Source organism: Strongylocentrotus purpuratus, unplaced genomic scaffold (assembly GCF_000002235.5).
Source record: "Strongylocentrotus purpuratus isolate Spur 01 unplaced genomic scaffold, Spur_5.0 spur5_scaffold_2, whole genome shotgun sequence".
NCBI lineage: Eukaryota > Metazoa > Echinodermata > Echinoidea > Camarodonta > Strongylocentrotidae > Strongylocentrotus > Strongylocentrotus purpuratus.
Genome location: NW_022145605.1, coordinates 1,679 through 15,079, shown reverse-complemented (window position 1 = coordinate 15,079; position 13,401 = coordinate 1,679). Strand labels below are relative to the sequence as shown.

The window sequence follows — 13,401 nt, the reverse complement described above, 5'->3', positions numbered from 1 at the left end:
TCATCATCTTTGCTGTTGTAGTCGTGATGATGCTCGTTATATTCGGACAACGAAATGTGTATTAACAAAAATAAATATTTAATGTGTATTCCTTATCAGTCATCACATTCTTCTTTCCGATTGACATAGGGGAAATTAGGACTACCAAATGTTATCCGAGATCACGTGTTAGTGAAAAGGCATTTTTAATTACGGATAAATATATATATACATGTACACCACAAATAAACATTGTTTTTTACATGTGTTTGCCACTTGATGTGCATGGGAAAAACTAACACCGACTATAAATATATAGAATTACGGACTGGTATTTTGTTTTGGTTGTTATTACCTTTATGGAAGCTGAATGGAAGAAACCTTTAAGTACCAGAAAGAGTTTCGTTGTAATTGATATTCCTTACAGAAAACAGATTATTTCCAGAATCCTTTATCAAAATGCAGCATAGAGCTTTAATGCATATTTAGTAATTGACATAATATTTCTCCGACATGATTCTGTTTGGTGTTTTTCCCCTCGTCGTAACCCCTTTTCTTATAAAGGATGGGGTGTCCCCGATCCCGTATGACCCGCCAATGAGCAAGGTACCAATTCAATGCAGAATTTATACATCAAGTTGCAAACATATTTAGTGTCGATAAGACTTCCGCAAACTTTTCCATGCTATAGCATTTTTAAATACACACGATTTGTATATTACATACAGCAAGTCAACATATTTAACTACATTGTGTGTTTAAAATGATGTTTGCCACTACCTCTGATCTCAAGTAGGCGATATTTTACATGAAATATTATAAACAATACCCACCAAAAGACTTCTAAATATGAGACTTTATACACTTGAGTTGAAGATGCCAATTGGCGTTGGTGCTTGGGATTAAATATATCATCACCATACTGTCCACGAGTGATCAATGGTGTGAGAAATTATAAAAAAAGGTATATGTACAAGCTGATCTTACTTTAAAAGCTTATGAAGATCATGCATACTTTACTGTACATATATACAAAGACCCATTTAATGACATGGTAAATTGATAAACATCACTGAAATAAGTTAAATTTACTGATTTCCTAATATTGTAAGAGGAATACTCTCTTGGGTATTAAGTACATGACTTTGTAAAAGATCTGTAACAACAATGTCTGCCCATGCGAGGATTCCAGACACGTTTCCAGTTATTTTAAGAACTTCACATCCTCACCTTAAAAAAATAAAAATACATTCCTTACCAAAAAGAACATCACGTATAATACACTACAATATAAAGTGGAATTAGGCTATTTACACTGCATGGCTTATAAAGGTACCCAGCTATGTACATTTAATAACTATATAATAACTATATGACCTCATGGACAAAGTTATAGACAATTACAAGGGGGCAATAACATTAAGGATGGGGGAGGGAGGGGCACTTTAGGTAGGATCGCGATCGGAGCGACCAAGCGGGACAGGGTGTAAAAGGGGGGCTGGTCGAAGATAACATTATGACACAGCTCATAATGTCCTCACAAGTCCCACGCTGATGTAATGGGCCTCAATCTTCATCGAAGTTCACTGACGGATAAGGCGATAGAGAAACCTGTAAAATGCTCCTACAATTCTGCGACTGGAAAGTGCCCCTTCAAAGAAGAAATTGAACTCGGACTGTTGTGCAGCGGTCAGTCGAATCGGGCCACCCCCTGCAGCAAATTGACCAAGTGTTAGCATCAGTGACGTCATATTATTGAATGTGGACCTGTTGGTTTGGTTCCACGTTTCAAGTGCTTCTCGCGAAAGATCTTTGTAGTCGTGCACAATGACAGCTACTCTCTTCTTTCCTGTTTGATGATAGAGGTAGGAGAGAAGAAAGAAAAAAAAATCCGTCTTGACTGTTGACAGGGTTATTATTGCCTCTTTTTTTGTTTAGATTGAAGGGCTACCCCCTCGGGAGGGGGAGGGGGTTGCAGTGTATGCCGGGGCCATTGAATCAATTACTTTCTTTTGTTTTGTTATATTGGGGGAAATCCAGATCATTTTGTCTTGTATAATTAATCTTACACTAATATATAATTTGTTCAAGTTTGCTTATTCATCTTCATTGAAGAAAGTACATATAACAATTAACATAGTAATAAAGAAGTTACATACAACCCAGGACCGAGATTTGAATGACATTGGATGCATCTCATGCAGGGTAAAACAATTACAATACACACTAACAAAACGAAAAAGAGAACATCATAACGTCAGTTTTTTTTTAAATGAAAACATTAATAATTCCTAACAAAACAACAACAAAAACACAATTTTTAAAAATTATTTTCTTAGTTAGAAATACCTCACTATACATTTATATACCGTTGTCATATCTATACATCTCTTCTTAATGAGTAATCAATCACGGGAACCTATCTCCACAGAGAGAGAAAGAGAGAGAGTTGCAGAGAGGGAGAGTTGCAGAGAGGGAGAGAGAGAGAGAGAGATGTGCAGAGAGCGAGAGAGAGAGAGAGGGAGAGAGAGAGCGAGAGAGAGAGGGAGGGAGAGAGATAGAGAGAGGGAGGGAGGTCCCGTTATAACAAGTTATATACCGTTATACGTCTCTTAAAGGGATCCGGTAACTTTGTCTCAGATTCTGAAATAAAATCCTGGATTTTGCTCATGATGCAATGATAATTATAAACCTTTAGGTCAGTCAGGAACCCCATGACTTTTACAAGCCGATCGCCGGTCTGATTATCAACATATTTATGATTGAAATTACAAATTTTGAAAAACGTTCGCCTGACGGTTTTCATAAACCTACAGTCTATTGGGGAAAACGAGTATGGTAAAACCGGTCACTCAAAGATTTTTTACTCTTTTGAGGCACTTCTTGATCATTTTGAAGCACAATTTTTTTAGGGCTTCAATATTACACCATATCACAAACACTGATAACACGTAGGACCGTGTATCTCAGATTTAACATTGTTAAACGATCCCTTTAAAGTAATTACACCTCCAAGTGTTGTGGTGATTCCAAGTGAGTTCAGATAGGCTGTAAAAAATAACATAGACCCACACAATATTCTTTTGAAATATTACTGATCCCATCAGATTTTTTTCTTGGGGCGCTGCCTCTACGGATGAGCCAAATATCAATTGAATGAGGCCTTCGGTGCATGTCGGAATAAGAAGAAAATAAATAAATAAAAAAAAAACATTTTAAAGAAATAAAATGAGAAGTATAATAAACAATGAGGAGCTCAAGAAAATCTTACCCAAGCACCTCTTTGCCTTGTACAAGAACTTGTCATAGATGGAGTTGGATCCGTCAGGGTAGCGATAAGGTCCCCTGATATCCATAGAATGACACAGAAACAAGGCATCAACGCCACCTAATTCGAATTCCTTCATGTCTGCCATGTTGTAGGGAAGCGGCTCAAACTTCACACTCGCTGACTCTACGACGTCTGATATATTCCTGTTGATATATCCTATAAGGCCTTGCACGCTGTCTTCACCAGAATTACTGCACACGACAATGTTCACTCGATCCTTTGTTCAATGAAAAACAAGATGGAAAAATAAGAATTTTTAGACACTGCATTTTAAACGCGTTACACCCATTCTTTTCTTTTAGCATTTGTTGTTTAACTTCCTTATTTTTCATTTGTTTTTCTTAACCATAACAACCTGTTATGCAGTGTCAATTATATATGCATATGATGTCATTCAGGGGCAGCGGTGCGTCTTTCAAAATGGGGGGAGGGGTACCAACAAAGAGGTCACTTTCTGGAAAAAGGGGCACCTACAAAGGAAAGCCTCAAAGCGAAAATATACGGTTTTTAGACATTGGTATATGCCCCTACATTGTGATTACTTTATCAGGGATGTTTTCAATGTTTGTTTCTCTCTTTTCATGGTCCAAGTTACTACTTTGCAGTTGGGTGTGATGGTCTGAATGCTTATTTGAAGGGGAGTTATCAGAGGTTAAAATAGGGCACTTTTCGCACCTGATAAGGAGCACTGAACAAAGATGAAGAAAGGCACTCATGAGAACGCAAAAGGGGCACTTATTACAAGGATAAAGGGGCAATTATCAGAAAAGAAATGGCACTAATTAGAAAAGATAAGGGGGTACGTGTCAAGTTTAAAGGGGGCACCTCCCAAATTTGAGTAAAGGCACTCATCGGGGATGAAAATGGGTACTTGTAAGAACGAACAGAGGTAATTATAAGAGGTGAAGGGGCACTTATTACAAAGGAAGATGGGTACTTATCGAAGGAAAAAGGGCACCTACGAAATTTTAATAGAGGTATCTATCAGACGTGTCAGAGTTAAGGGACATTTCTGAGAAGGTGAAATGGATGTTATTAAAAAAGAAAAGGGGCATTTATCGGATGAAAAAGGGCACTTATTAGGAAGATAAAGGGGGCATGTGTCAAAATAAAAGGGGGCACTGATCAGAGGTGAGAAGTGGCACTCATCAAATATGGAAAGGGGCACTAATCAGAAAGAGGAAGGGGCACTTATTACAAATGAAAAGGGCACTTGTTAAAGTTAAATGGGCACCTCTCAGATTGGAATAGAGGCTCCTACCCTAATATCGTTCAATAGGTCCTAAGGAAGCCCTATACCAAAAATGGTTCTAGGACAATTACCCCCGGAAAATTACCCCCGGAAGATCACCCTAGGACAATAACCCCCCGTGAACAATTACCCCCCCCCTGAAATTTATTCCCTTGGTCAATCACCCCCTCTCAAGGACAATTGCCCCCCCCCCCCCCCCGAAATCTGCTTTTATTAAAACCAACTTATTTTCAGGGTGGACTTCCCCTTTAATGAACGGGGGTAATTTTCGGGGAAGGGTGTATTTGTCCTCGGGGTTGGTTATCCTTGGTTGTCCTTGGGGCATAATATTGTCCCATATAATTTTATATAGGGGGTAATTTTAAGCGGGATAATTGTCCTCGGGGGGGGGGGGGTGGGTAATCGTTCATGGGGGTAATCGTTCATGGGGGTAATTGTCCTAGCAGGTAATTTTCCGGGGGTGATTGTCCAGGGGTTAATTGTCCTGATACGAAGTTATATGCATGCATTTTATTGTGCTCGCAACCAATCAAATGCAATGATCATGATCCCTTAATGTTAGTTGTTGTTATTGTCTTTTATATATAATACAAGTACTATCAGAGGCGTAATTATCCTTTTGGTTTTCCTGGTTGCAAGACTATCTTGTTCAGGGTTTGGAAGCAACCGTATATCGTCCAGGTTTATCTGCATGCTTCCATGTGCACTTTCGGATTACCGTAATCAATAGGCTTTGAAAAGTAATAGCAGGTACAATAGCCAATATGTAAAAATGGTATCCTTATCCTGTACAGTGTATCTAGATATAGTTGTAACATTAAAGGTAAAGACCAGTATTGGAAACGCCCCAATTTCAAAAAATGAAATGGAAGCTCTCATTACTAATCATGTGAAAGAATATGTTTTGACTAATAAAAAATTTGCTGATAAAAAATTTGCCGGGAAACCGCCTACTAATTCATATATTTAGTAAATTTGTTTCTCACATGGTCTGTGAGAGATATAGAGTAGTCCCATATACATCTTTCGGTGTATAGTGCTTGTAACTTTAAGAAGAATGGGCCAAATTTCTTATCATTTTGATGATTCCAGAACCTTGCAGATGCTAGATGCTAGATGATCAACCTTTTATGATCGATTCCACAACGTTTCTTTCACAATGCAATCGCATGACCATAACTGGTCTTTACCTTTAACATATCAAAAGAGGACCTGGATATTAAATAAATGTTGACGATACTGTACTATATGTCGTCAATAGTTAGCACACAATTATTAGGCCTATATTTGTCCTGTATAGCTATATTGGGCGTACAGCATACTTAGCTTTCTAGATCCGACTCTCCTTGTAGCACTTTAAATGCACGTTGCCGCGTGTGTGTTTGTTTGTATCAGATGTACACAATCATGACTGATCTTTGTCAATGTTTTCCAGAAAACATGTCCAGCGGCGTATCCAAACCTTGGCCTCAGGAGGGGCAACACATTTCCAACTCTGATCCATATACCTTCGGTAAGGAAGGTCCTAGTTTGCGTTACCGGGGGAGGAGGGGGGGGGGGGGGCATCATCCCAAATGACTTAACTGAGGAAGAATGAGTCTATTGACCAATGTCATGCCTACACTCCATGCATTTCTTCGCTTACAGTGATACCTGTGGCTGTTTATGCTACCAGGCAATTTCCCTTCATTATATATGCTAATGAACATCTCCAAATACTGCTGATCCCGGAAATGAGTGTCCTATATCAGATATCAGATATATTGAAATGAAAGTGAATAATTCTTAGTTTTGTTATCTTATCTGAAGAGATATCTGTCATGAGGAAGTCTGTCGACCACAGAAGAGAAGGAACTATAGGTTCTAATTGCTAATATTTCTTTTTTTCTAAGTAATCAGGGACATTTCTGCTGATATCATCAATCATGATACCCAGTTCTGATTGTATATAGCTATTTTGAAATATGTGAACGTACATTGTTTTAATGGAAATGATTGATGGCTGAATGAATGGATAAATATGAAAATAAATTACGTGTAACCTTTTAAATTGAAACGAATCAAATTGATTAAACAAGATCAGTGAATGGTGTGGGGTAGATAGAAGAAACGGGAGTCATGAATATGAAGGCTGAATATTTTGTTTGCTATTCATGTGTTCTCTGTGTATGCATGAGTCTTTGAATTGTGTCATATTATATAGTTTCTGTGGTGTTTGTGATATAATTGTAAAATAATTAATGTTCTATTGGAGCTGCTTTCCTCAGTCAGAGTATAGGCATTTAAGAAAAAAAAATACAAAAGGAATACTAGCATTTGAGCTGCTGTCTTGTTAGATATGAAATAGATGAAATTTGAAAATACTCTGACAAAAGTTTGTCAAATACTTCGCATCAAGCTATGGCGTCACACATTCTTAATATCAGCTCCCAAATATTACTCTTTATAATATTCATGTAAATGAATTAAGATACTTAAAACTGTGAAAAGCAAATCTTTATTTAGGACTAAACTTGTTTATCAGATTTGCTTATTTTTGTCATGTACATGTAAATGCTTCTTTTTGCCATGTACATGCTACAGTATATGTTTATGCAAAAGTAGTAAATTTTTAAAACAGCATTGCCTAACAAAAATGTAGAATGAAAAGTCTTACCAATAATTGATAATAATGGTGTCATTTTACTTTACCCAATAAAACAAAAGTGATGCATTGTGTAAGATGATGAAGTCGAGAGCTTAAATTGTTTGCCCTAACATCAGCTATATATCTATCAAATTTGCAAAACTAAAATGAAGAGTAGCTTTGATTTACTAGTAGTATGTTCTGTCGAGAATATGTAAATATAATAAAGTATGAATGGAAGACAGTATTTTTGAGAGACAGAATATCAACACCCATGTAGCCCGATAGTGACAGCTTAATTAATTACAATTTGCATAAATTTGGATAGCAAACAACAAAAACAGTTTTATTTGTCAGTTCTTTTAATAAGTAGAATTGTGCGTTTTATGAGTTAAAATTAAAATGCCAATGTAATATCACCACACTGCATGATATTTGTGTAAATGAGCACTTTTGAGAGGTTTGCTAATCACGGATATCGTACCACTCCCTATAAAGTGTATGCTTTTGACACATATACATGACCCACAGGAACAGAATGCTCTTTTGTCCATTCTGTTCCCCAGATTCTGTTAAGAGACCTGACTATATATTAAAAAGATATATGGCAACCTGCAGCGAGGATAGTACATACACATAAATACACATGCAGGGCTCGAATTACCCACCGGCAATCGGAAATTTGCCGCCATGCCCCTCTCACTGGCCGGAATGCCCTTTTCAAAATCAAACCGTTTACGGCCACAATATTTTAATCCACAAAAGTTTTGCCGACATTATAGTCATCGTAAGCCAACCCGACTTGTAATGTTCAAAAAGGTTTTGTTGCCCATACGGAGCTCTACAAACAATGATAGTCGGCAAGGTTTTGTTGCCCCTCCGGAGCTCTAAAAACAATGATAGTCGGCAAGGTTTTGTTGCCCCTCCGGAGCTCTAAAAACAATTATAGTCGGCAAGGTTTTGTTGCCCCTCCGGAGCTCTAAAAACACTTTTTATCGGCAAGGTTTTGTTGCCCCTCCGGAGCTCTAAAAACAATAATAGTCGGCAAGGTTTTGTTGCCCCTACGAAGCTCTAAAAACAATAATAGTCGGCAAGGTTTTGTTGCCCTCCGGAGCTCTAAAAACAATATTTATCGGCAAGGTTTTGTTGCCCCTCCGGAGCTCTAAAAACAATAATTACCGGAAGGTTTTGTTGCCCCTCCGGAGCTCTAAAAACAATGATAGTCGGCAAGGTTTTGTTGCCCCTCCGAGGCTCTAAAAACAATAATTATCGGAAGGTTTTGTTGCCCCTCCGGAGCTCTAAAAACAATAATTACTGAAAGGTTTTGTTGCCCCTCCGGAGCTCTAAAAACAATGATAGTCGGCAAGGTTTTGTTGCCCCTCCGAGGCTCTAAAAAAAATAATTATCGGAAGGTTTTGTTGCCCCTCCGGAGCTCTAAAAACAATAATTACCGAAAGGTTTTGTTGCCCCTCCGGAGCTCTAAAAACAATGATAGTCGGCAAGGTTTTGTTGCCCCTCCGAGGCTCTAAAAACAATATTTATCGGAAGGTTTTGTTGCCCCTCCGGAGCTCTAAAAACAATAATTATCGGTAGGTTTTGTAGCCCGTCCGGAGCTCTAAAAACAATGATAGTCGGCAAGGTTTTGCCCCTCCGTTGCTCTAAAAACAATAATTATCGGAAGGTTTTGTTGCCCCCCGGAGCTCTAAAAACAATAATTACCTGAAGGTTTTGTTGCCCCTACGGAGCTCTAAAAACAATTATAGTCGGCAAGGATTTGTTGCCCCTCCGGAGCTCTAAAAACAATAATTACCGGAAGGTTTTGTTGCCCCTCCGGAGCTCTAAAAACAATAATAGTCGGCAAGGTTTTGTTGCCCCTCCGGAGCTCTAAAAACAATATTTATCGGCAAGGTTTTGTTGCCCCTCCGGAGCTCTAAAAACAATAATTATCGGAAGGTTTTGTTGCCACTCCCGAGCTCTAAAAACAATAATTATCGGCAAGGTTTAGTTGCCCCTACGGACCTCTAAAAACAATAATAATCGGCAAGGTTTTGTTGCCCCTCTGGAGCTCTAAAAACAAGAATTACCGGAAGGTTTTGTTGTCCCTACGGAGCTCTAAAAACAATAATAATCGGCAAGGTTTTGTTGCCCCTACGAAGCTCTAAAAACAATAATAGTCGGCAAGGTTTTGTTGCCCCTCCGGAGCTCTAAAAACAATATTTATCGGCAACGTTTTGTTGCCCCTCCGGAGCTCTAAAAACAATAATTACCGGAAGGTTTTGTTGCCCCTACGGAGCTCTAAAAACAATAATAGTCGGCAAGGTTTTGTTGCCCCTCCGGAGCTCTAAAAACAACAATTACCGGAAGGTTTTGTTGCGCCTCCGGAGCTCTAAAAACAATTATAGTCGGCAAGGTTTTGTTGCCCCTCCGGAGCTCTAAAAACACTTTTTATCGGCAAGGTTTTGTTGCCCCTCCGGAGCTCTAAAAACAATAATAGTCGGCAAGGTTTTGTTGCCCCTACGAAGCTCTAAAAACAATAATAGTCGGCAAGGTTTTGTTGCCCCTCCGGAGCTCTAAAAACAATAATTACCGGAAGGTTTTGTTGCCCCTCCGGAGCTCTAAAAACAATAATAGTCGGCAAGGTTTTGTTGCCCCTCCGGAGGTCTAAAAACAATAATTACTGGAAGGTTTTGTTGCCCCTACGGAGCTCTAAAAACAATAATTATCAGCAAGGCCTTGTTGCCCCTACGGAGATCTAAAACAATGATAATCGGCAAGACTTTGTTGCCCCTACGGAGATTTAAAACAATAATTATTGGCGAGACTTAATTTCCACTATGGAACTCCTAAATTAATTGGCGGGACTTAATTGCCGATACGGAGATATGAAAGAATGTCTTCATCCAAATGACTGAAACGTTTGGCATAAAAACCGTAATGACTCAGGCTTAGTTTTTCAATCCATCCTTTTTATTATTTTGAACCAATCAATATCGGGAAGTTTTGTTTACCCATCGTTGGTTCAACATCTTTACTTCGCGTTGTGACCTTTTTTGGTGCGTTTTCACAGTTTTTAATCAGTGAAAAACTTGGATTTTTCTCGGGAGGAGGGTCTGGAATTAAATCAGAAAAGGATTAAGAGTCGAGATAATGGTACAAAGAATCGTCTTCTTTCCCATACGTTTTAATTAAAACGTCATAGCTTCCGCCCATCGCGCGGGAGGGGTGTGAATTGAGTTCAGAAAAGGATAATACCGGTAGTCGAGATCGAGACGAATCGTCTTCTTTCCCTAATAATTTATTAAAAACGTCTAAGCTTCCGCGCTTCCCTTGGAATTCAGAAAAGGATAAAGAGTCAAGAACGGTACAACGAATCATCTTCTTTCTCTAATAATTCAATGAAACGTCAAAGGGGAAACTCCCCCCCCCCTCCAGCTCCCCCCCCCCCCCCAAATTTTTTTTGAAAAGCATTTTAAAGAGAAATAGAAAGAAAGAGAGCAAGAAAGAAAAATAGTTAACTACCAGTTTCTCAACAAAATAAGGTATCAAAAATTGCTCATCTGATCGTAATTAAACGCCTAAAACCCCTGAGCTTCCGTGGGCTCTGCCCCCGGGACCCAACCAAGGGCCCTTTGGCAGGCCTCTTGATACTCATCTGACTGCAATTTAGTGCCTAAAACCCTTGATCTTCTGGGGGCTCCGCCCGCTGGACCTCACGCCAATCAGTGTCCTGCCAGTGTCACAAATAAAGTATAAAAACATGTTCATCTGACCGTAATCAAATGCTTAAACCCCTGAGCTTCCGGGGGCTCTGCCCCCTGGACCCCACTGGATGCTAATCTGATGGTAATGTAATGCTTTAAACCCATGGGCTTCTGGGGGCTCCGCCCGCTGGACCTCACGCCAATCAGTATCCTGCCAGTGTCACAAATAAGGTATAAAAATATGTTCATCTGACCGTAATCAAATGCCTGAAACCCCTGAAATTCAGGGGTTTCCGCACCCTCGACTTTACCAGGGGCCCTGAGGCGGGCCCTTGAATGCTTATTTGACCGTAATTTGCCTTCAACCCATGAGTTTCCGGGGTGAACAAGGTATCGAAAGATGTTTATCTGACCGCAGGCACGTAGCCGGGGGGGGCAGTGGGGGCGCCCCCTAAAAAAAAAGCCAAAAAAAGAGAGGAGAGAAAAGGAAGAGGACGTATGAAGAAAAAGGAGCAGACAAAAAACATTTTTGAAATTCAGACAAGGATTAAGAGTCGAGAACGGTACAACGAATCGTCTTCTTTCTCTAATGATTTAATGAAACATAAAAGCTTCCGCGCTTTGCGCGGGAAGGGGAAAACTGTATTCATGCAGGCGAGGATTATTTTCGAGAACGGTACAACGAATCGTCTTGTTTCTCTAATAATTAAATTAAATGTCAAAGCTTCCGCGCTTCGATCGCGCAGGAGGTGGGGTAACTGAATTTAGACAAGGATTAAGAGTCGAGAACGATACAACGAATTGTCTTCTTTCTCTAATGATTTAATAAAACGTAAAAGCTTTCGCGCTTTGCGCGCGCGGATGGGGGGGGGGAACTGAATTCAGACGAGGATTAAGAGTCGAGAACGGTACAACGAATCGTCTTCTTTCTCTAATGATTTAATGAAACATAAAAGCTTCCGCGCTTTGCGCGGGAAGGGGGAAAACTGTATTCATGCAGGCGAGGATTATTTTCGAGAACGGTACAACGAATCGTCTTCTTTCTCTAATGATTTAATGAAACGTAAAAGCTTCCGAGCTTTGCGGGGGAGGGGGGGGGATGAATTTAGACGAGGATTAAGAGTAAAAAACGGGACAACGAATCGTCTTCTTTCTCTAATGATTTAATGAAACGTAAAAGCTTCCGAGCTTTGCGGGGGAGGGGGGGGGTGAATTTAGACGAGGATTAAGAGTAAAAAACGGTACAACGAATCCTCTTCTTTCTCTCATGATTTAATGAAACGTAAAAGCTTCCGAGCTTTGCGGGGGAGGGGGGGATGAATTTAGACGAGGATTAAGAGTAAAAAACGGTACAACGAATCCTCTTCTTTCTCTAATGATTTAATGAAACGTAAAAGCTTCCGAGCTTTGCGGGGGAGGGGGGGGTGAATTTAGACGAGGATTAAGAGTAAAAAACGGTACAACGAATCCTCTTCTTTCTCTAATGATTTAATGAAACGTAAAGAGGGAGAGGAACTGTATTCAGACGAGCAGGCAATAACGCAGGGGGGGGGGGGGGGTTTGGGACGTTAATCTAAAAAAGGTGACCTCACCCCCCCCCCACCCCTCCCCCCCCCCCCCACCCCAAGGGAACAAAATGTCAAATTTTCAAATTTCGAGACCAAAAAACAAAAAAAAGTGTCCTCTTACCCCGCTTATTCAGCGGCTGGCTGAGTCGTTGCGATTTTTTTGGGGGGACAAAAAAAAAAGTGGGCCCCCCCCAAAGGAAGAAATCCTGGATCCGCCCCTGGGTGCACATATCCCCCCCCCCCCCACCTTTAAAACAACGGCGTGAGGTGATTTTACGCGCACTTTCCACATTGGCCTTAGTGCCCCTTAGGATAGATTTGTGCCCCTTTCAGTGGATCTGTGCCCTCTCAAAAAAGTGGCCTTGACCCAAATTTGATGTAATTCGAGGCCTGCACATGTCACATATAGATGTGACATGCCAATGGTTAAACAGGTCATTTTAAAGCTATAAATCTGCTGTTTTAGAATCAGACCAAAACAAAAAATTCACATCTGTTTACTCATTGGTGGTTTTGTTTATTAGGAGTTAATAAGATACACTTTTAATCATATCAACGTATATAGCAGTAATTTGCACATTGTTGAAGGGTGTCAACATTTGTTTGGAATATGTTTCTGGACGTTATTTTCATCTAAGAATCTTTTCAGAAGTTGCTCTGAATCTTTTGACCAGACTTTCACTTTTTGACATACAAAAGCCGAAATATCTCTGTGTGTCAGGAATTAATCGAGAACAAAACAGTATAACCATGTGAGCGTCTGACTTCGGGAGCACCTCTTGCAAACAATAATATAGAGTAAGGAATTACATGTAGTAATATCACTTTAAGTTTAAGTCAGCAGTTTGCAAATTAAATGAAATAAACATAAAACCTCACTATTATATCAGTATATCAGTAACTGAAAGAAAAAAAATACGGGCAATCTTGACAACATCGGACTA

General features: G+C 39.7%; 1 protein-coding gene across 1 annotated transcript; it reads right to left on the bottom strand.

Moving 5' to 3' along the window:
• Nucleotides 1–54: 54 nt before the first annotated feature.
• LOC105446378 lies at nt 55–3,656 on the bottom strand. The gene is made up of 2 exons (XM_011683125.2): nt 3,251–3,656; nt 55–1,828 (listed from the first exon to the last, which is right to left on the bottom strand). Exons 1-2 carry the CDS (start codon nt 3,393–3,395, stop codon nt 1,563–1,565), a joined length of 411 nt encoding a protein of 136 aa, XP_011681427.2. The 5' UTR covers nt 3,396–3,656; the 3' UTR covers nt 55–1,562.
• Nucleotides 3,657–13,401: the final 9,745 nt, after the last annotated feature.

Excerpts from the sequence above, each read along its gene's own strand:
- LOC105446378 (XM_011683125.2), bottom strand. The coding sequence starts at position 3,395 with ATGGCAGACATGAAGGAATTCGAATTAGGTGGCGTTGATGCCTTGTTT. Across the intron at positions 1,829-3,250 it reads CAAGGCAAAGAGGTGCTTGG|GAAAGAAGAGAGTAGCTGTC; the intron begins GTAAGATTTTCT and ends ATCATCAAACAG.